This window comes from Drosophila innubila, chromosome X (genome assembly GCF_004354385.1).
Source record: "Drosophila innubila isolate TH190305 chromosome X, UK_Dinn_1.0, whole genome shotgun sequence".
NCBI lineage: Eukaryota > Metazoa > Arthropoda > Insecta > Diptera > Drosophilidae > Drosophila > Drosophila innubila.
The window spans coordinates 8,610,580-8,632,761 of record NC_047626.1 but is presented as its reverse complement, the minus strand read 5'-3'; the positions used below and the strand labels follow the sequence as shown (position 1 = coordinate 8,632,761).

Here is a 22,182-nt window from a genome sequence, read left to right as displayed (position 1 = left end):
TTTGTTGTTGTTGTCGCTGTTGTTGAAGCTGTTGAAATTCGAGTGTAAATCGGCAAACGAACCCAGACGGCTGTGACTGCGCAAACGCAAAGCACGCGCCAACACTTCCAATTCCAATTCCAAGTTCAATTTTTTATTTCAACTCCAATACCAATTTCAATTCCCCAAAAAACTCAGTTCCAATCGTAACTCCCCACACCTACGTCCAAAAAGAAACGTATTTCAATTTTAGCGCGTCGTTTTCCAACTGCAGTGCGTGTTTTTTTCAGTGTCGTTGTAAAGTTTTAATAACTTATTTGTTTTATATTTTTTTTATCATTATTTTGTTGAAAAACTCTAAAACAGTGCCAAAAGTTCAAGTTCACAATTAGTGCAGAAATTTTGCTGCTTTTCAAGGTAATTTTTTTAATTCTAAAACAATATCAAGTGTTTCGACTTGTGACTTGTAACTCCAATATACAAAAAAACTTTTTCAATATTTTTAAGTGCATATATTTGAAATTGTGCTGTGTGATCCGAAACCTTGAACATTGTTTAAATTTGTACCAATCATAATGCATACACAAATATACCATTTATAATTCTCATTAAAAGTGCAAAATTATTTTATTTTCTTTTTATTTGTTTCTTGTGTTTATTGCTCATAATAATTGTGATTTGTTGACAATATAAGTACTGTGCACAAGCGTTTTGCAAAAACAAATACGTTAAAAATACGTTTAAGTGGACATAAATAATTATGTATAATGATATGATGATATTACATATTCCAAAAAAAATTTCCAAAATCAAAATCAGTCATATATTACATATACTTACTTTATGTGTATAGAAATGCGAATAATCCAGAAGTGCGACTTTAATAAGTTCGAGATACATACAACAAAATTTGTTTTGAAAATTTCAAGTTACGGAAAACTTCTAGTTCAAGAAGTTCGATTAAGATAATTTCTACTTTGATAAGATTGATTTTGCGAAGATTAATTATGAGATAAGAACATTTATAAGAACATTTAAATTGTAAATTAATTAAATTGTAAATTATCGATGGATCGAATAAGTTTAAAATTCTAGTTATATAACATATATTTAGAAATCTTAGGTTTAAAATCAATCATAACTTTAAGCTACATCAATGCCATTGATAAATAAATATATTCAAAAGAATTTCAGCTTAATTTTTTCCTTACGAATTCTTGATCCAATTACGTACACCTAAAACTCCTGAGATGCTACGTATAGACACCTGCTATGATATATCGAACTGTTATTCAACTTTGAAAAATTCTGAAATGCTTTTCACCTTCTGTTTCGACTGTCAAAAGCGTTCAAAGTCAACGCATTTTGGGATTCTACCCGATCAGCATACTAAAGAGCTCTCTTATAGCTGGGGGAATGCACAGTACAGCTGAGGTGAGGGGAATACGAAGGTATTTACATATACACACACATACAGGTGTGTGTGCAATGTCAGTATGCAGTAAATAGAATCCGCTACCCACAAAATGTTTCGAGTGTTTTGGGTTTACGAGTAATTTAAAGAAACAAGAAAAAAGAGAGGGAAAAAATAAAGAAAGATGTCAACTCTGGGGCCGGGCATTCGAGTTTTATGTGCCCCATGCCACACTCAGGCGGCAATTTGTGCATTTCAATTAGCTGTTTTAATTGTGCAAAGCAACAAATTAATTAAACAAACCTTTTGTTTCTCTTTCTTCGCACTTTGGCTCTGACTCAAAACCGTTTTAACCAGAAAACAAAGTTGGTAATCCGAATTCAACAATTGATCGATAAATGCATTGTCCAAAAACAAAAACCTAATCAATGTATGTGCAGCACGTCGCTTGGGGTAGGGGTACTCTGCACGAATCACCCCATTTTTGGCTAAACATTTTTTTAAAGAAAGCAAAAGTAATTTTCAATATTTTTTATGTCTTTTGTTTCTCCTATTCGGGAAATGTGTATATTATTGCGCAAGAAAATATTTTAAGTTAAACACTTTTACTTTCTGTTATAATGAACAGTTCGTTCTTAAAGACATTGAAATACTTTGGAGCTAAGCGGGAGTTTTATAATCAAGTTAACGCAATACCTCGTTTATATGATATTCGTTAATATGTTAATATTGATTTTAATTTCATTTAATTTTTTTTTAGTAATATCAACGCAAATTTTATCACATTTACTAAAAATTATTTGAGCAGAAATTCGAAAAAAATTCCTTAAAAAAAAATATTTAAGCAGAAAATTCCTTTAAAAATAAAACATTTACCTATACTTTTACTTAAATTTCTTGAAGTCATCTAAATAATAACAAAAGCAGGTCTTCGAATATGATGTTTTATTTTTGATAGATTGATGCTAATAATTTTTCTTAAAACGATCAATCTTCTAAAAATTATGTGTGTGAAACATTAAATATTATTCCTTTCTCTATCCTATTCCCAAACTTTAACTACTACAACTGATCCTATCTGTCATATACCGCCTTTTTAAGACTAACTTGATCTTTAAACCCAAAGGAGAACATGTTAAAAGAACTGATTGCAAGCCAATTAACTGACCAGAGAGTCCAATGAGTGAATTGGATTTTTCACTCAGCTGATGGCTACATTTTGTTGTTGGTTTCATTTGTTGGTCACATTCTGATGACCTTCGATTGTGCACTGTGTGTGTGTGTAATCGGAGCATATAATCTGAGTTCCAGTTATATCTGCATCTCATTTAAAAGTCGGCACTTACTTTTATTTAAAATATCAAAAGTGGCAAGGATGCGCAATGCCAACACAGTTAACCAAGGGTCATCAATTGTGGTCAACAGCAACAACAACAACAAAGAAAACAACTCAGTCAACTGGTTGTCTGGTTGTTCCAGACTTTGGCACGCTTGTTCCCACGTTTGTCAAGCTATTTAGTTGATTGCAATTAATTTAATTTCTTTTTTATATCAAATAAAACAAAAAACTCGAAACGGAAATTCTTAAATGAACTAAAATTAAAGCTAAATAGATGAAATTAACTCTTATTATAATACTCTGTTAATATATAGAAAAGTATTGAAAGGGTATTTTAAAATCTTTGCAATTGATCTAAAATGGAATACTCCAAAATTTATGTATATACATTTTAGAGCAACGACGACTCGAAGAGCAAATCCAGTTTAGCATTTTCTATTAATAAATCTGTCAAGTTTATCAGTCACATTATTAGAGATAAACTCTGTATTTTGCAAACACGCATATTTACATATGTTAGTCTTTTCTAAACTCTGAATATTTAATGAAAAACGCTTTAGAATCAAAGAATTTAGCAAAATAAATTAAATTAAATTTCTAATCATATACAGTGTATCTCTCAGTCGTTTTCTTTTTCTTTGTATAACTCTTTAAACAAATTCAATTCTTTGGCTAGCAAATTAATTGGCAATTGTTGCGCACTTTTATTTATTTGCGGTTTTTGGCAAACAAGAAAAATTCAATTGACACATTGACACATTTTTGCCTTGAAACGATCAGCATTTTGTATATAGCTTACTGGAGGAGAGAGCCGAGGAAGAGGGTAAGGAAGGTTAGATTAGGTTTTCTGATCGATTTTCAGCCCAATCATCGATCGACAATCGATGTCAGTGGCTTATTGTTCGACCGTTCGATTTGATTATAAAATTTACGCATGTTTGATGGGTATTCCATTCCATGTAGCGTGATTCTACGTGATCTGCATTTAGATATGTATGTATCATCAGTTTATCCGAGTCCAACACCCAACATAGTTTTGGGACAGTTCAAACTCGGGCAAACTGCAAAATGACTACAACATTTCGCACGCGTTTGAAATCAATGCAAAAAGGGTTAGCACTTGATCGTTGCGATTACAAAGTAGGTTAAGAATGAAGGTTTCATAAAAGTTTTATCGATAACAGATCGATTCGTTGATAATAAATATGTAATTTGTTTGTAAGAGTTTCTCGATTCCTGAACAATTCTAATTAAGTATATGTTGATTTCTGTTGTTAAGAACTAACCGTTTCATAACCGGTTCCAGTTTTAGCTACATTTGGCCCTACAAATGTATAAAAATATGATTAAAATGCAGTTAATTGCTTAAATTCTCAAGGAGTCTAATAACCGGTACATAACCGATTCATAACCGTTTCATAACCGATTGAATTGTAAATCAGCTCTGGATCTGCCAACGCTCAGAAACGACTTTTAAGCAGTTGTATTATATTAAACTCGATTTTAGATTTTCAAAACCTTTTTTGAAATTTGATATGTTAGCTTCTGGTATTACCCATGCTTTACTTATATACGCTGAATACAATGGAAGTGTTGTCTACCTAATGGAGACTCCAATAGAATTTTGAGATATTGATTCTATGATTGTTCAAAACGAAAACAAAGAAGAAGTTGAATGTAACGTGTTATATAAATTACGATTAGCTTAGCTCGATTCTGTCTATTTTGATAGACATTTCGATTCGATTGCTTAATTTATAGCATATTTATTAATAAGCTTATGAGGTCCATTAGTCGGTCTTATCGTTTTGCTGAGCCCGTTGATGGGGCTCAATGATCCAATATAAATAACACAAGAAATGCAAATCAATGTAAGCAAAAGAGAAAGAATTTTTTGTTTAGTTGTTTATCCATTTATTCATTTATTTGTTTATTTATTTGCTGTCGATTTTAATTCTGGATTTGTTGTTGATTTGTGCCAATTTCTTAAGCAAGTTGCGCGGGCGTCTTTCTCTCTTTGATGTTGTCCTAATACCAGAGAGCCAATCCCCCGACCACAAGCCCAGAACCGTTCCCAGCTTTAAGCCCAATTAGTGAGCCGCTTTTATTTGCCGCGTAATTAATTCGCTCGTGCCAAAAAGAAATTGATAAATAATTCGAGCTAAAGAAAAATCAAAACAAAATCCGATTCTCATTCTGATTCAAATTTCAATTTGTAAATCAGTTTTCGTTCGGAAACGAATCTCGACCTCGAAAACAGAAAACAGAACAACTTATAAACAATTTGTCAAGCGGCTAACAAAGTCGTGACTTGCTCAAACAAAATATTATTAGCCATTTATTATTATGCGTATCAGCTAACAGCAAACATTATAATTATTTATAGATTTCTTTCTTCGTTTTTTTTTCGACCTTTTTATAGCCTCTTATTCCGATTATTTTTCCTTCTTTTTGGACACGGAACATGTCAATCCATATAAGCCGCTTTTATTGGCGCCACAATTAGAATATATCATTTAATAATATCTTTTCTATCTATAGTATTTATATTAGGGTACACAGTATTATTAATTACACGGCTTCATTGCCTAAGTATAGGATTCCTCTGGAATCCTACAAAATACATTGAATCCAGAGGAATCATACAAAATACATTGATTCTGCATTTCGCAGTTCGTTCCAACTTTTTACCATACATTTTAAACATTCTTATGTAATCTATAGTTTATTTGTTCTTTTTTCTAGATTTTTTGTCAAATAGAAACAAATATTGTTCAATTTTTTCTTTATGGCAAAAGTATTTCCTTTTTTTAGCCATATTCAAATCCTTTTTCTCTTCAAATAAAATACATAATATTTATTGCTTTATAGGTCAAGGTAAAGTTTTTAATTCTATATTTTCCACTTTCAAAATAAGATGAACAGTATCATTCAAAATATAATATATCTTAAGAGCCTGTCTCACTTTACAAGGTGGGTGGTCACACCACACCGTACGGTCAACACTGGCAGTGCGTGTCCAGTGTCCACCTTGGGCGATGGCGATTGCGCAAGCGGACAAAATAAATATATTTGGGCCAACATGTAAATCGGGACTTGTCAATTGCACAACACCAAAAAAAATAAATAAAAATGTAAAAAAAAAGAAGCAACGCGTGAAGTAAAAATAAATTTCAGTTGACCAAGAAAACAACAACTACAAAACTGTGCTGCTTCTTTGGCAATTTGCTTAATTTACAACTTAATTTCAGCAATGATTTTCAATTTTTCGGTATTCGATCGAAAAAAAACATCACAAGCAAAAAGAAGTATGGAAAAAATTTCGTGTATTTTAATTTGTCTGACAATTATGATAAACGGTTGTCGCAAGGACTTTCATTGTATACTCGACGGTTAAATACCCTATAAATACGTCTAAAAAGGCAATGGTCAGAGACTGTATAGCTTAACTGGCAGTTAAACAGCATTTTTTTAATGAAAGGAATATTCAAAAAAAATTTATATTATTTTTCAATAATTTTGAGATTAATATTAACTAAAATAAAAAGAAAATAATCTTTTTAGCTAAACAGCTGAAATTTGACACAAAAATAGATATTTAGACAAGATTTCCGTTCAACTTATCTTAGAGTTTTATATATTAAAAAGTTCTCGAGATAACTGGCAGTCGCACTAATATCTCAGGATCTATTTAAGTGAACCCGCTGAAATTTGGTATGCCAAGAGGCCTTTGTAGAATACTGAGGATTCAACTTACTAAAATTTTCATATAAATTAAATTCTCGAGATAATGTTAGTCATAACATAAGAATATTTTTGAGCTAGCTCGAAGCTTCAGAGCTTCTTGGATTTGTAAAGTATTTAAAAACTGTACCTAGGGTATTTACAATTCGTCTTTAAGTGTACTTAGGTTGTTCCCTTTGTTTATGCTTCCCTCAACATTGTGAACTGTGCTAAATTTGGGGCACTTAATCGTCCTCTTGGCTGTGCTTTTAATTTAACAGCCGCCTTCAGCAATGTTGGGCTGCCCTTTGTGTGGCTCCTGCGTAGCATGCAACACGCTCATTTAACACACTCACTTCGAAGTAAAGTCTGGCAAACTTCTGGCCTGTTGGCAGCTTATTGATTTCTGTGGAACGCCCATTGCCAGCAATTAAAATTCAAGTACGAGAGTGCGATTACGAGCATGAGTTTGAGTAAGAGTATGAGTGCGATTACAAGTATTCATGCCTAATTACATGCCAAAAGTTAATGCAAGCGCAAACACAAAAACTACAAACAAAAACCAGCTGTTAAGCCAACCAGACGACTTTACAGCCAACACTACAGCCTCTAATTTGCCTTTGATTGATTTGTTTTTTCAGCTTAATTACAGACTCAGGATTACTTTACAGCCATTCCTTTGGCATCCTAAAACCAAATAGCTAAATGTCAACTGATGAAGTTAAATAGATAATGAAATAAAAGTGCAGTACAAATTTATTTCAAAGGTTATGTTTATAGAAAACTTATTTGAAAGATCTTTAACATCCCACATTCTCAGAAATAAAGGTCCTGAAATTTACAGAAATTAAGTCTCTAAGCAAGAAAAATTTAAGATTCTCTATAATTCTGTTTGAATAACAAAACTTAGCTAGTTAACTTAAAATAATCCCTAGATTCTAAGAATATAAATTGAAATTTAAATAATGTCTGCATGTAGATTATATATTATTTTTCTCTAAAAGTCCCTTAGCATAGAACATTTCAGGTTTCTTACTTCATTGGATCCTGAGATAGGTTAATTATTATAATGAGATCGCAATTGTACGAAGAACCCAATAACATAAACAATTTCATTTAAAGAAGCCATCCAAATTCCGATTAATGAATTTTTAATCATATTGGAGTCTTCGCTGAACTAAATTTCGTTTTGAGGAATTTTATAATATGTAATGCAAACAAGTTTACGGTGAATTCATTATGAAAACATTTATTGAATTTTAAAAATTGTTGTTGCTTCCGTTAAAAAGTCAATGTCCATTAAGAAGAAATGAAAATCAACATCTTTCTACTTCTCACTCTTCCTCTAACTATTTTCTTATATCTTTTAAAGTAATTAATATGCATATTTGATGTTATATTGAATAAATTTGCTTATTAATTGTGAATATCTATGATCTTAACTGATGTCATAACTGAATATCACTTGAGATTATAATGAGAGTCTGGCACATACGTGCCCATATATCGATAAGTAGATGTAAGTATAATTTGCAGAACCTAAGCATAATATATTTTTAGACCCAACATAACGTCGACGTCACGCCCCAACACTTTACATTAAGGGGCCGGACTTTGAAGTCGACAAAGTGTTGGAAGAGAGGTACAGCGAAAAGGCGGGAGAGGGGTAGAGAGCAAAAGACAGAGATAAACCAGTTTTAAGGTCATTTGCAGTTGTGCGTAAACTAGATGATGATAAAAATGATATTCCACAAAAAAAAAAAATTAAAAGGAAAACAAAATTTAAATTAAAATAAAAAAAAAATTGTAAAAAAAAAAAGATAAACAGAAACATTGACAGCTTGATTTCTCCTCCTCCCCTTGACAAGCTGACCAAACATGCTGAACATACGCGTAAAAGACAAACCAACAACAAAAAGACAAGACTCCGACAGCCGTTAAAATCGTAAAAGCAGATCAGGTGGACGTCCTTGCAACTTGATATCGGGATGCTTTGCCACAGTGGAAATATAAAGTTAAAAAGCCAACATAATTTTTGGAATAAACAGTGAAAACAGAAAGTATATATTATGTATATACTTATTCAGTATATTGAGCTTAGGCGAGAATATTATTCATGGAGTTTTTGAGTTTTCTGGAAATCGCTACCAAAAAGATATGAGGGAAATTCTACTTCAAGTACAATTTCGCAGAATAAAACTAGGTATAGTTTTGGGATAGTTCAGAAATTCAATTCATTACTTCGCTAAAAATATTCTAAGGATATTTCTTAGAAATTAGTGCGAAGCCCTAATCGAAAGAGGTGAAAGAAGTTTCCATTATCACTGCAATTCCTCTAAAAAAAAAATTTAAGCATACTCTTTAAATTCTATCCATTGCTGCGCCAAAAGTATACCACAGATATTTTTAAATAATAAATGCTGAAGTCAAATATAGAACGTATTTATATGTACGAAAAATTATGTATTTTTGTATATCAAATTGTTGCAAAAAGTCAATTTGAAAAAGATCTTAATTCACAACAATAGTACAATAATATGGTAGGTCTACAGGGTTGCCAGCTAACATAAATGTATATAAGTATCCGAATCCGAAAAATTTGCAGATAAAGAGGAATATTGAAGATATGAGACTTCAGATTAAAAATTCTTATTTAATTATACTATTTATATGAATATAAAAGAAACATCTACAATTAAGAATAGTGTTAATACAATAAATAACTTTTGAGCCGTTTAAAGCACTTCTCTGACCCTAAACACAAATCTCAAATATTTACCAAACATATAATTATTTAACCCAATAAAGTTGCCTTCACTCCCACTGTACATACCCGATTTGAAACCCGTTTGAGTAGCAAATACATTCAAATTTATGCCCACTGATTACTGATGCCTTGTTGACGGCTCTTGCCCTTTGCAGATGTGCCGTCATTTGTCAGGTCCAAAGGAGATGTGGACATTGTTGATCGGATTGGTGAGTAGACGTTTCGCTGGAATATCGCTCGACTTAAAAGATGCCTCCGATTTTGACAGGCGACATTGGTGTTGCCATCTGGTGTGCTGGGACATGGTCGGTTGATGGACCCACCGGCAAGGAATGCCATGTGGCGCTTTGGCTATCCCAATCCGGTGAACTACAATGACAACGAGCTCTTCTGTGGAGGATATGCCGTACAGTGGGAGCAGAATAGCGGACGTTGTGGTGTCTGTGGCGATGCTTACCACGTGAAATCACCGCGTCCCCATGAAGCGGGAGGAGAATACGCCAAGGGCATCATCTCTCGATATTATACAGCCGGTCAGGAGATTGATGTTGAGGTGGAGCTTACGGCCAATCATTATGGACGCTTCGAGATGTATCTCTGTCCCAATAACAATCCACGTCAGGAGGCCACTCAGGACTGCTTCGATCGTTATCCTTTGTTCATTTCGGGCAGTCGGGAGCATCGGTTCCTCATCCCGCGCGATACCAAAAAGAAGGACATCTTCCGTTATCGCGTTCGTCTGCCTGCCTATGTGACCTGCACTCAATGTGTGCTCCAATGGACCTACTATACCGCCAACATGTGGGGCACCTGCTCCAATGGCACCGAAGCCGTCGGTTGTGGCAAGGCGGGTGAGTTGTCCTCTTATTTTCCTCTTCGTTTTCCTCTCCTTAACCGCCTCCTTGCAGAGACCTTCCGCAATTGTGCGGATATTGCCATCATTTCGAATACGGGAGGCGGTGTACCGCCCATATTTGTCAACAACAAATCACCATACTTGCTATATTATCGCGATTATCGAGCGCCCGAGGACAATAATGTGTTCCCACTGATTGTGCGGTGAGTGTACATGCTGAAATTGCAATAACCGTTTCAAAACCGGTTCATAACCGTTTCATAATCGATATAAAAAAGTTTTAAAACAACAGTTAGCTAGTTCATCTACCAAGAAGGTACCTGAATTTAACCGATTTGCATCGTTAGGTAGCTAAAACGTTCTTTAACCGTTTTGTTACCGAATATTTATATATATTTGTTATTTCTTACATTATTTTTATGCTAAACCTAACTATCGCTATGCTTCTCTTACTTTTTATGCCACTTTAGTTTCCTTACCAAAGAATTTGCTAATGAATTTTACTCCCAACATTTAACCGTTTCGTTACCTATTCGTTACCTATTCCTCTTTCTCTACACCACTCTCATTTTCAGATTGCTGCTCTTTTCTGTCCCACTTTTCGACTCTTGCCTCACTCTGTAACCGTTTCAAGCTTTCCGTTTCCAAGTTCTCATATTGCTTTACTCAAATATAATTGCATTATTAACATTTGCTTCGCCTTCCCGCCCCTATTTAGCAATGCCACGCGGCTTGCGCGCAAACGCAAGCGTCCAACCGCTTAACCGCTTACCCGGTAAACAAACAAACAAACAAAAAACCAACCCGCTTACCCGATATACACGCTTTTTCATTGCTTCAGCAGACTTATTGAAACGGGTAAAAGGTCAACTGTAAACTATTTTTTAGATGTAAGCGTTAAAGCAAACAAACAACAAATCTGATGAAAACGGTTATGGTTTTACACACATACACACAAAAACAACTACACACACACACATTTTAGCTGTAAATAAAGAAAATGCTTTAAATAAAATATATTAAAAACAAATCATATAAAATTACTTTATATTGTTTTTTTTGGTATGACACCAAACGGTTAACCGTTTCCGCAACACAATCACTGGTGCTGGCGGGGTTCGGGAATAGGGTAATCGGGCCAAGGGGAAAACTGCACAGCTATGCAATTCTGTGTATCCATATATCTACAAATCTATATACACCGTCAGCGAATAAACCGATACTAACCGTTTCATTTTTACTACTGAAACCGGAACCATAACCGAAATTGATTATATTTTAAGAAACGAAACCCGAATTGATTGTACCGGTATGTTTTTGATATATTTTTCAAAAAATAATTATTTATTTCTTGTATGTATATTTATCATATTGCCTTTTTTAAAATAAAATCATTTAATATTTTATTTTTGGTTTCAAAACAATTTACATTTCTTCAACATTCAATTGTTGTACCGGTACTTATACCGATTTTTGATTTCATTGCTAAGGGTCCTCCCTTTGGAATTTCGAAAATTGAAAATTTAAACTCTCAAGCTATCACTTTTAATCAACTCCTTATACAGTAATTAATTTAAATAATTTTGACTTGTTAAGTTGCTAGGTCAAAGGTTCGACCAACTTCAAATTTACATAACTTTGTCAAAACTAAACCGATTTTTAAATGGAATGTCATTTTAATCATTATTTGGCATCTTATTTCAATCTGCATTTAAATTTAATTTATTTAGTAAAAAAATTATTCCCCTCTAAATCTTGGGTTCGATGCTAAGGGTCCCCCCTTTGAAATTTGGAAAATTGAAAATTTTAAATCTCAAGTTTTCAATTTTAATCGACTCCTTATATCGTAATTAGTATAAAAAAGCAGTTTAAATTTGATTTTGAGAACTTTCAGTTTTCTGTAAAAAATCATGTCAAATTGAAGATAAATTTTGACTTGTAAAGTTGCTAGGTCAGAGGTATGAGCAACTTCGAACTGTCATAACTTTGGCAAAACTTAACCGATTTTTAAATGGAATGTCATTTTAATCATGGTTTGGTCTCTCAATTCATTCTGTATTCAAAAATAATTATTTTTGTTAAAAAAATTTCCCTCTCAATCTTGGGTTCGATTTTAGTACCAAAGGGTCACTTAGAAATTTTAACAATTTTTAATTTAAAATCTTGAGTTTTCAATTTCAACCAACACATTTGACCTTTATAAAACGCGAAATTTGTCGGAAAAAATTCAGACAACACTGCTTCAATTACACATGAAATTTTTATTAACATTAGGTTTGTTTGGCTTTGACCTTTGACCCTCTTCTCTAGGCTATTTAAGGTGACTCGCAAGAAAAGCCAAAAAAAAAAAAAATAGGATTGAAATAACAATTAAGGAAAATGTAACGAAAAACAATGGAGCGAAGGGGGTTGGCCAAATAAAGTTGGTAAAGGGATAGTAATCCCTTGGCAAAAATAGACCACTTATTCACACAGCTTCTGCAAGGAACTAAAGGGTGTTTCAACAACGTATATCCGGATAGGTAAAGGCCATGATGAGCACCAGAAAAACGGCCACCTGGACAATGCCCACAAGTACGGTCTTGAGCAACTGCGTCTGCACCTCTGGCTCCAAATCCTCGGTGAGCGGTTTAAGTGGCGCCACCTGGCGTGCAATAAGCTTACGCTGCGGATTAATCGCAATCTTTGTCAGCGGCAATGCAATGGGTTTCACCTTGGGACGCTGCCAGCGTAGGAATTGTCGACACTTGATGCTGGAACGATGACGACAGCATGAGGATTTCAACGTCACGTTTGGCGTCTCTGCCGGCGGGATCTCACATTGAACGGTGGCATTCACCGTGGACACGAGCATACGTTCCACATCCGCCGTGGTCCAGGTCTGCGGACGCACTGAGAGACGTGCATAGGGTGATGACAGAGCAAAGATGAAATGATTTTCACCACCAGATTCACGTGGCCAGAGCTCATCTAAAGAAGTCGGAGCAGGAATCGAGGCTAAGGGGGACGAGGCATTGATGTCGCCATGACTCAACATGCTGTTGAAGAACATGGCATCCTGTTCGAGCAAATTAAAGGGTCTAGCCGGTGTCACAGGGCGCAACTGCTGCAGCAGCACATTGGGATTCTCTCGCAGCTTGCGAAATGAAGTACGCTGAAGGCCTCCATCCTCAGCCAATGGCAAGTAGAAGCATTGTGTCTCATCCGCCGTCTTCAGCTCCGTCAACGTCTTTGTCTCGATGCGAAATTCCTGAATGCAACCAAAACAACGTAAAGAGGCAACAAATTGTGCCCGATGCTCCAAATGCAACATATGCTCCTCAAGGCGCCAGCCCAGCTGGACAATGGGCAGCGATTCGTAGCCAAAGATGTTCAGTGTGGAGCGTGGTGTATAGAAGACAGTGCGCGAATCCGCATGTGGTGAACTGCGCGGCGTTGTTGTCGGACATTGTATGTTGGCCCGGAGTGTCGCCTCCAGTTTCTCGCCCAGCTGTTGCAGCAACTTGATCTCTCGCTGCAGCGTTGGAATGTTCTGGCAAACGAATTCCATTTCCATGTTACGCTGTAATTGCTCCGCATTTGCATTCGCATCAACATCCACAACCACATTCTTATCTCTATCCCTATCACGATGCTTGTCTCTTTCACGCTCCTTGGCGGGCTCCCTTTCGGAGGATTGCTCCCATTGCACTTTGGCGGCCAGCTGTTGCAGCTGCTGCTCCCGCTGTCGCACATCCTGCAGCTGCGTCTCCAACATACCCTGATAGCTACAATCCAGCTCCAGCTGCTCGGCCAAATTTAAGCTGCTACAGGAATCAATATGCTCCAAATTATGATTGATGGACTGTGATGGATCCGACTGGGCTGAATGCTTGGCCAAGTCTTCGACACTGTTGTTCAAGGAGCGCACCATCAGCAGCTGCTTGACCTTTTTCACCGGCTTGCACAGATAAACGAAGCTCTTGTTTTGCTCGTCGGGAAGTCGAAATGCTTTCGCCACTTTGATCTTTCGCAGATCGTTGCTGCTGTTGCTCATGCTGCTGCTAGCGCTGCAACTGTTGCCGTTGCTGCTCAACAGCGGCAACTGTTGCTTTTGCGGCTCCACATGTTTCTGCTGCTGCTGCTGTTGATGAGGATGTTGTTGCTGTTGCAGTGGCAACTTCTGTCCACGGGCACAGAGGCTGCTGCTGTCACAGACGCTGTTCAAATAGGCGCTTGCTTTGGGCTGTTTTCTTGCCGGCGATTTATCTCGAGTCAATGTTTTACCAGTGTTGATATAAACACTTTTGTTGTTACCATTATTATTATTATTGCTGTTGCTGGCCAATTTGGCCACACGTGGCAAGAAGTGAGTGCGTGTCGCGTTGCACATTCGTCTATTTGCTGCTATTTCCGCACCCACTGCCACTGGACGAGGGGAAAGGCCTTTGCTCAGTGTTGGTAAACGCTTTGTGCGAGTCGTGATCATAGCTAAAGAAGTAAAAAGAAATAACAGTCAAGATCAGCAAGAATATAATAGAATATGGTATGGAATGTGGGAAAAAGTTGAAGAGAGAGAAATTGAAAAGGCAAAAAAGTCCAAAAAGTCAAAGGGGGAGCTTTATTTGATTTCAGTAATAATTAAGCTTTTCATTGGCATTCTCTAGTAATAATGAAAAAAAAAGTACTGGGAAAGAGTTGAAGAGAAAGAAATTGAAAAGGCAATAAAGTCCAAAAAGTTAAAAAAGTCAAAGGGTGAGCTTCATTTGTTCTCAGAAATAGTTAAGCTTTTCATTGGCATTCTCTAGTAATAATGGAAAAAAAAGTACAAAAAATAATATATGTTAAGAAATTGCTTAAAAAGCTCTAGAACTCGAAATTTTTATAGGTTTTTTATGTGAATCAGAAATAAAATATAAATGTTACAAGAAAAAATCCAAATTTGTTGGCTAACTGACTTCCAATCCTAACTTTTAAAAAAAAAGTGTTCATTTAAATCGTAAAACATCTCCAAGAAAATTTAAAATGAAAAAAAAAAATTAAGAAACTTATTCTTAACGAAAAATATCAAAAAGAGATCCGATAGAGGTTTGAGAAGAACGTGATATAAATAATAAGAGAAACGAACGATTATAATGAAAATCAGGAAAGAAGACATCTAACAATAAAGGAAAAAAACAAGGGTCAAATTTAAGGGACTTTTCAATGCTGTACTCACGTGCCGCTCCACGCTGCATCAACTCCGCTCGGGTGTAGGGCTGCGCGTTTGTGGGTTGTGGCATATGGGGAACATGTGACACTCCCTCCAACTCTCGATCGTGCCTCAGGTGATTGTAACGCGTTCGACTCATAGTTGTTCAGTCTCCAGATTTGTCTCTTGTTTAACTTCGATTTACGTTGAAACAAAATTTTGTCACTTCTTAAAATGCAAAACAAAAAAACGCTGATGTATGTGTGTGTGCTATGAGTGTGCGTGTGCGTGTGTGTGTGCGTGTGTGTGTGTGTGAGTGTGTGTATTACACTTGGTAAATTGACACCGCCCAAAATACAAAACGTGTGACTTCGACGAAATATGTTTTATAGCCCCGGAGCCGATTTGACGCCCATGCCGGATATGTTTTCAATGTGACAGCAAAATCCCATGAGATATCACAAATTTTGATTGGAAACGAATAGATGTGTATGTATATGTACTTAGCATGATATACATATATGTAAAAATATCTAGCGAAATATAGCAAGAGCCATAACTAATTAATTTTAAATAGAAACCGACTTATATTTAGAATAAATATAATTTGGCATTATACAGATTATAGATTATAGTATATTTTCTTTCAGGGCTGTTCCAGCAATGTAAGCCAACCGAAAATTTATGGGATCCTGGTTGGTTTTCGGTTGGCTTACATTTCTGGAACTCCCCTGTATAGTATTTATTCAAGTACAGCAAATTTAGATAATTTCAAAATCGAAGAATTTGGCATTATACAGATATTAGAGTATATTTTCTTTCAGGGCTGTTCCAGCAATGTAAACCAACCGAAAATTTATGGGATCCTGGTTGGTTTTCGGTTGGCTTATATTTCTGAAACTGCCCTGTATAGTATTTATTCAAGTACAGCAAATTTAGATAATTTCAAAATCGAAGACTTTGTAGGATCATCCGACTTGCCGAATTTCACTTGATCTAGATGTTTTATGAATGTGGTATGAAGTCGGGCCCGTCTCTGCAGAGCATCGTAGCGCCTTAGAGTCGTTGAATCTTTCGCTACCGTCCCATGCTTATCGGGTAGATGCGTTGGGCACGCAGCAGTCACCTTTTGCATCAGTTTGCCGGAACACGTATTGGATAGCTGCCAGCTATACGAGTTGGCAAACTGTCCAATAGGTTGATAGCTGCAGCAATCTTTTGGCACATTGGTGACCGATCGCGGTCGTATCCGACCCAGATTCGAATCGGATAGGGCGTTACCATAGGCAATACGCAATTCGGCCAAATTGCGACGCTGCTCCTCCCGGCGACAGAACACATCCACTGATTTCTTTAACGGCATCGCTGGAGTCTCTCTGGTTCTAAACTAATCTATATTAATTTCCAATTCAAATGTGATAAAACTAACGAATGACTAAAAAATGATTACGATAATTTCGTATAGATCTGAGAATATTTTCCCCTATCATACCACTTGAAGCCGGAATGCATAAATAGATGTCTGTCAATAAAAGTCTTTCCATTGCTATAAATAAATGTTTATTAAGAATTCGCAGCTCGTTTTAGCTAAAATGGGTATTTTAAATACATGAAAAGTACAGTCTGGCATATACGGGAATTATAGTAATAACTTGACATTTAAAACACTACAAGTTGTATTTAAAAAAAAACAAATATGCTTAAATATGCGTAAATATATAATGTTGGTATTAGATATTCCATCAACTGTTTAATACACAATCTGACACAACGCTTTTCTGGAGATTGTGGGGTATTATTTATAAGAACCGCTATTAATAATTGAGGTTATGGTTGGACTTAAGATAAAAAAGCACTTTAAAGTTTATACAGTTTGATTAATGAGTTTCAGTTTTTTTTTCTAATAATATCTGTTAACCATACTTTTGTTTTTCCCTCTTTATACCCCAAAATTCCTATATTTTCTGCACCGTGTGTTCGCAGGGATCAAAAGTGCATTGGAGCACCGCCTTTCCGTGCCCTTCCCGGCATCGACAACTGGTGTGAGATCAATTGTCTGCGATATCCTCCCAACTGTCCCGAGACAGCCTGCCATTGCCCGTGAGTATAGAAATTCGATCTCTATTTCCAACATATAGTTCACTCAGTGTTTCTATCTCTTTCTGTCTACCAGTAACGAGTGTGTGGCAATTGGAGAACTGGAGGGACGCGAGGGAGCTGATACTTATTGCATGGATCAATGTTTAAATTACAAATCGGAATGTCCGCGCGACAGATGCCGTTGCTATTAGAGAGAGAGAGACAGCAACAAGAGATGCAAGACAGAGACAGGATGAGAACCTTAACTATACAAGCTGTGCTGCCCCATTTGCCACAAACGAAAGAAGAAGACGACGAAAGACAAAGAAGAAAAAAGAAGATGCATATTATAAGATTTTCTTTTTTTTTTTAAGTAATGTAAATGAATACGAATATGAATATATGTGAATGTGAATGAAATTTAAATATTTTACTCTTTTATAATAAGGTATGGTAAAAGAAGACGAAGTTGAAAGAGCAAAAGACAACGGAGAAGGAATAGAAAATGTAGAAAGCGTTTTTGTCATTTATTTTAGTACTTTAAGGGAGGCTCTTTCAATATATCTTTAAATTTTATTAAGGATATGTATTCAGAGTTCAGAAAATAAAAATATTTCTTTTTTTGTGTATTATATAGTAAATTAATACCACTATATACGCATGTAAATATAAATATTTAAATACGCTCCTATTTTCTATATGGTAGGATAGGAAAGAAGAAGACGTTTGATAAAGAAAAAAACATTAGAGAAGCATATGAAAATCTTTCTTCTTTTTTTGGAGTATTGTAAAGGAATGAATATGAATGATATGTGAATAGGTTTTGTTTACAAGATCCTTTCTTTGTCATTTGGAGATGGTGGTGTCTGTGTTGATGGTTCACTTATTTGGTATGCGCTCCATCCTCATAGAGAAAGGGACGTGTGAATGCCTCGAGCAGATCCCGTTGCTCCCTCAAACGTTGCAGCTCCGACAGAGGATTCGCATGCGAGATGCGACGCACCCGGAAGAGAGCGGACACGGTGCAGGCAATTTGACCCCAGCGCTCGCTGGCCCGAGATTGTATCACATCCGAGCAGTTGAAACGATTTCGTCGTTCCGGCACATTGCTGACTTCCGCACTCACTCCAGTTCCAGTCCCAGTCCCAGCTCCAGCTCTGACTCCAGCGCGTGTTCTATTGACCAGTGCGCTAACTGGATACGCTGCGGAGTAGTTTGATGCACTTGCTCCGCTTCCGGTTGCCGCTTTTGCTGCTGTAAACGGCTGGCTGCGTATGAGAACCTCAGCGAATTCCTCCTTGACATCATCCTCGGAATCCTCGTGCGGCAATGCGGCATTGGAACCGCAATCGACATCGCTAACCTGCGCAAAACTGGACGCAATCCTTCGCAGCGATGACGTGCCCGTCGTCAGTGTCGCCGTCGATGTGGAGCTAGCTCCATTCGATCTGTCGCGCAGTCGTCCCAGATTCTTATTGGATAACTTATTGCCATAGCTGGTGCGGAGTTCGGCGCGTTGACGACGCGCCTCATCGGAGCCAATGGCCAAATTCTTGCCCAGCGGCATGTTGTTGCTCTGCCTGCTGCAGCTGCCACGGCTTGAGCCAAGTTAATACCAAAACTTTAAAGGTAACCCCCAAAAAACTATTGCCGAAACGTACGCTACGAATTTTGTTTAATAACTGACGGCTGACGAAAACTCAACGCCAGCCTGGATGCATCGGACAAAGCCTGCCAAGCTATGCCACATAATTTATAATCCTATCTTGCACTCATTTTGAATAGATGTGCACTGAAAGGGGAACCCCGCTGGGAAGAAAGTCCATGTGAAAAGATCCTATACCAAGCTGGATAATCCACAGTCCAGACTTTTACTTTGAGAACAACATTGGAGCTTTGTTGGCATCGCTAACTGAATCCGGCAATTTATCCACTTGTGGGCAAATCCTTCACCAGCCTGTTTGCATCTGGCAAAACCTCCCAAGCTGCAATCCAATCCATTATTATTTTAATTTTAAACAGAAGATGGAAAGAGATTGCTGCTAAAATGAGGCACTTGGACATTTCTTAATGATACCAAAGTTCTGCCACCAAAACTTCGCCTAATCCTTCATCCATTCAAGCGTTAAGTATGAGCTGGAGATGGACACAGGTAGCGGTCATCTCTCCAGGATCTCATGAAGAAGTTTTTATGTTAAAATATGTTCTTAAAGTGAAGGTCTCTTATTGAAACTAAGGACTATGCCAGTGGTGTCCAAAAGCATACAATGAAATATTTTGTGGACACCACTGAACTATACTTATCATAATTATAAGCAGAAAAGGGCTTACAATTTTAGGCAATAATATCGTAATATAAATATTAGTCAAAAGTATAACTTGCCTTATCATTTATTATAGTTAACAGCTGTCGCAGATTACAAACTAGATAAATTAACCCTGAATGCAAATATTGTATTTGTTGTTGTTGTTGTTGTTGTTGTGGAGTCTGTCGCTTAGAACATAAGCTTCTTCTTTTGCGGCAAAACATTGCCACGAACTGTGGTCTCCACAAGCTTACGCTTGAGAGCGGGCTTCTCATCACCAGGCGCGGCATTGGCGCCCTCCTTGGCCGCCAATATGGCCGATGGCATTGGCAATTTGGGACCCACTGTAGGCGCTGGCTTGTTGCGGAAATAGGGCATGCTAAGGGCCTCACGGCAGGAGCAACGCTTCAAAGGATTCATGGCAAAGAGACGACGCATTAGAATGATCATATCATTGCTGGCAGCTGTGAATATATTTTGTAGCGGTGTGCCCGTAAAGTGACGAAATTGCAGATAATCATGGAGCTTGCCAATGTGCGGCCATTCCGCTTCAGTCGGTGTGCCCAGGACGCTAAAGATGCGTGTCAGCTGATCCAGATCCGAGTCGCCAGGCAGAAAAGGCACACGCAACATGAGCTCGGCCAGAATACAGCCAACGGCCCACATATCAACGCCAATGCCATATTGACGGGCACCAAAGAGTAGCTCCGGTGAGCGATACCAGCGTGTTACCACATGATGTGTGTAGATGCGATTCGGTGAGCCGAAGCTCTTGGCCAAACCAAAATCACCAATCTTCAGAATGCCATCGCTGTTGACCAACAAATTGTTGGGCTTCAAATCGCGATGAAGTATCCAATTGACATGCAGATATTCGAGACCGCGCAGTGTCATTATGGCATATGCCTTGATGTTCGCCTGTGTGAGTATGATTTTGTTATCCTTGATGATTACCTCCAGATCGGTGTCCATAAAGTCAAACACAAGCGACACATTCGACAGTTGGCCAAACACATCGACCAGTCCAATAATATTCTCATGCTGCAATTCTTGCAATATCTTGATTTCACGCAATGCGGTGCGATTGATGCCGTCACGTGCCTCATCCCGGCTGCCCTTCTTGATCTTCTTGACGGCCACAATTTGGCTCGTCACAATATCACGGGCCTTGTACACAATGGCAAACTGTGGGCAAACAACAACAACCATAATAACATTGAATGGCATGGGAATTACACACCACACAATACTCACCTGACCCTCGCCGAGAAATGATAGCTTGGCATAGCGATCCTTTTTGTCATCTGCCAGTGGCAACATGTGAGCGGCTTAGCATAAAATTCGAAAATTGCAAATTAGTTGCCAATATTGAAATGAACTCTAAACGAAGCGACTCTAAACACAAAGAGCGATGCCGGCAAAAGCGAAACAAACGTAGTAGGGCTGTCGAAATATCATTTAAATATCGACTTATCGATAATACAAAAATTTGGTGATGCTATATTTTTGGGTGATATTTATTTCAGACGATAGTATTAATATCTATAAAATCATGCTATATTATTGTTATCATGCTATATTATTGATGACACTGCATTCTAGCGCAAACCGTGCAATAAAATAGTTTAAATAAAATAAAAATTTAATTAAATATTACAACTAATTTTAAGTGGAAACATGACAAATTAAAAGTCTAGCCCAGAAGCTTATATCATCGAGATTTTCTTTTTAATAATATCAATAATATCAATTAAAAAATTTGTTTTTGCATATAGATATTGTTAATAATACCCATATCCATATCCATCAATATATCGATACATGTTCGTGTTGGTAATATATACTTTTATCCTGCCGATAATAACCATATCGATGTTATTATTGTCGCCAATTTCAGCTTTTCTTGAAACGTGGAACATATTTTGACCAAAATTCTTGCACCAATCAAAAAAAAAATTTTTTTTTTAAATATCAACAGCTATCGATTGGTAAATAAATATCGTAATCTTTAATAGCTCTAGCGCAAATCGATATTTCAGCCGCTAAAGAGCACACGTTCCTTAAAATTTTTTGATATCAAGGAGAAACCTGCGTATTTAGGATGTTTACTCTCACGGATGATTGCCAACTGCTCGTAATAAAGCGTTTGAACCTAAAGGACCAATTTTCTCTATATGAAGCAGTCAGAGAAGAACCAGGAAATCGTTGGGTCTGTAATCTCTGCAACACTTGGAAACATCAACAAAAATTTAATTTGGATTGGAACGAATTTCAAATGCTCGAGAAGAATACAGAACTCTTGCACGATTTCCTGACCAGTATTAGTCCAACAGTGCGTGAATTGGAACTATACATTTATTCATGCCACCAAATGAAACTTTGGACCCACTACAATTTCCCGAATATGCGAACACTGGATTACATTGCAGAAAACATCGACGAAAGCGATAATTCAACTTTCGTAAATGACAACCGAATCCTACAATTGATGTCGAAACTTTTCCCAGGATTGAACGACTTATCTATTGCCGGTGCGATTGAATTGACTC

General features: G+C 36.9%; 5 protein-coding genes across 6 annotated transcripts; 1 reads left to right on the top strand and 4 right to left on the bottom strand.

Moving 5' to 3' along the window:
• Positions 1–76: 76 nt before the first annotated feature.
• Positions 77–17,656, top strand: LOC117793772. Of its 2 annotated transcripts, XM_034634164.1 has the most exons (6): positions 77–396; positions 9,378–9,431; positions 9,491–10,073; positions 10,131–10,281; positions 17,232–17,348; positions 17,422–17,656. In XM_034634164.1, exons 2-6 carry the CDS (start codon positions 9,378–9,380, stop codon positions 17,537–17,539), a joined length of 1,023 nt encoding a protein of 340 aa, XP_034490055.1. In that variant the 5' UTR covers positions 77–396; the 3' UTR covers positions 17,540–17,656. The 2 variants fall into 2 exon arrangements, with proteins under 2 accessions (XP_034490055.1, XP_034490056.1); XM_034634165.1 differs by lacking the exons at positions 77–396; positions 17,232–17,348; positions 17,422–17,656 and adding an exon at positions 10,797–11,058 and having other exon boundaries at positions 9,371–9,431.
• LOC117793771 lies at positions 12,320–15,688 on the bottom strand. The gene is made up of 2 exons (XM_034634162.1): positions 15,276–15,688; positions 12,320–14,548 (listed from the first exon to the last, which is right to left on the bottom strand). Exons 1-2 carry the CDS (start codon positions 15,406–15,408, stop codon positions 12,579–12,581), a joined length of 2,103 nt encoding a protein of 700 aa, XP_034490053.1. The 5' UTR covers positions 15,409–15,688; the 3' UTR covers positions 12,320–12,578.
• Positions 16,058–16,770, bottom strand: LOC117793773. Its single transcript, XM_034634166.1, has 2 exons — positions 16,741–16,770; positions 16,058–16,683 (listed from the first exon to the last, which is right to left on the bottom strand). Exon 2 carries the CDS (start codon positions 16,609–16,611, stop codon positions 16,165–16,167), a length of 447 nt encoding a protein of 148 aa, XP_034490057.1. The 5' UTR covers positions 16,612–16,683; positions 16,741–16,770; the 3' UTR covers positions 16,058–16,164.
• Positions 17,657–18,077: 421 nt separating the features above from the next.
• Positions 18,078–18,973, bottom strand: LOC117788459. The gene has a single exon (XM_034627240.1). The coding sequence runs from the start codon at positions 18,892–18,894 to the stop codon at positions 18,211–18,213; it is 684 nt and encodes a 227-aa protein (XP_034483131.1). The 5' UTR covers positions 18,895–18,973; the 3' UTR covers positions 18,078–18,210.
• A 714-nt stretch (positions 18,974–19,687) lies between these two features.
• LOC117783574 (cyclin-dependent kinase 7) lies at positions 19,688–21,061 on the bottom strand. The gene is made up of 2 exons (XM_034621026.1): positions 20,888–21,061; positions 19,688–20,818 (listed from the first exon to the last, which is right to left on the bottom strand). The coding sequence occupies exons 1-2, from the start codon at positions 20,951–20,953 to the stop codon at positions 19,823–19,825; spliced, it is 1,062 nt and encodes a 353-aa protein (XP_034476917.1). The 5' UTR covers positions 20,954–21,061; the 3' UTR covers positions 19,688–19,822.
• Between the last annotated feature and the right edge of the window lie 1,121 nt (positions 21,062–22,182).

Excerpts from the sequence above, each read along its gene's own strand:
- LOC117793772 (XM_034634164.1), top strand. The coding sequence starts at position 9,378 with ATGTGCCGTCATTTGTCAGGTCCAAAGGAGATGTGGACATTGTTGATC. Across the intron at positions 10,282-17,231 it reads GTGTTCCCACTGATTGTGCG|GGATCAAAAGTGCATTGGAG; the intron begins GTGAGTGTACAT and ends GTGTGTTCGCAG. Across the intron at positions 17,349-17,421 it reads GAGACAGCCTGCCATTGCCC|TAACGAGTGTGTGGCAATTG; the intron begins GTGAGTATAGAA and ends TCTGTCTACCAG.
- LOC117793771 (XM_034634162.1), bottom strand. The coding sequence starts at position 15,408 with ATGAGTCGAACGCGTTACAATCACCTGAGGCACGATCGAGAGTTGGAG. Across the intron at positions 14,549-15,275 it reads GATGCAGCGTGGAGCGGCAC|CTATGATCACGACTCGCACA; the intron begins GTGAGTACAGCA and ends TTACTTCTTTAG.
- LOC117793773 (XM_034634166.1), bottom strand. The coding sequence starts at position 16,611 with ATGCCGTTAAAGAAATCAGTGGATGTGTTCTGTCGCCGGGAGGAGCAG.
- LOC117788459 (XM_034627240.1), bottom strand. The coding sequence starts at position 18,894 with ATGCCGCTGGGCAAGAATTTGGCCATTGGCTCCGATGAGGCGCGTCGT.
- LOC117783574 (XM_034621026.1), bottom strand. The coding sequence starts at position 20,953 with ATGTTGCCACTGGCAGATGACAAAAAGGATCGCTATGCCAAGCTATCA. Across the intron at positions 20,819-20,887 it reads CATTTCTCGGCGAGGGTCAG|TTTGCCATTGTGTACAAGGC; the intron begins GTGAGTATTGTG and ends GTTTGCCCACAG.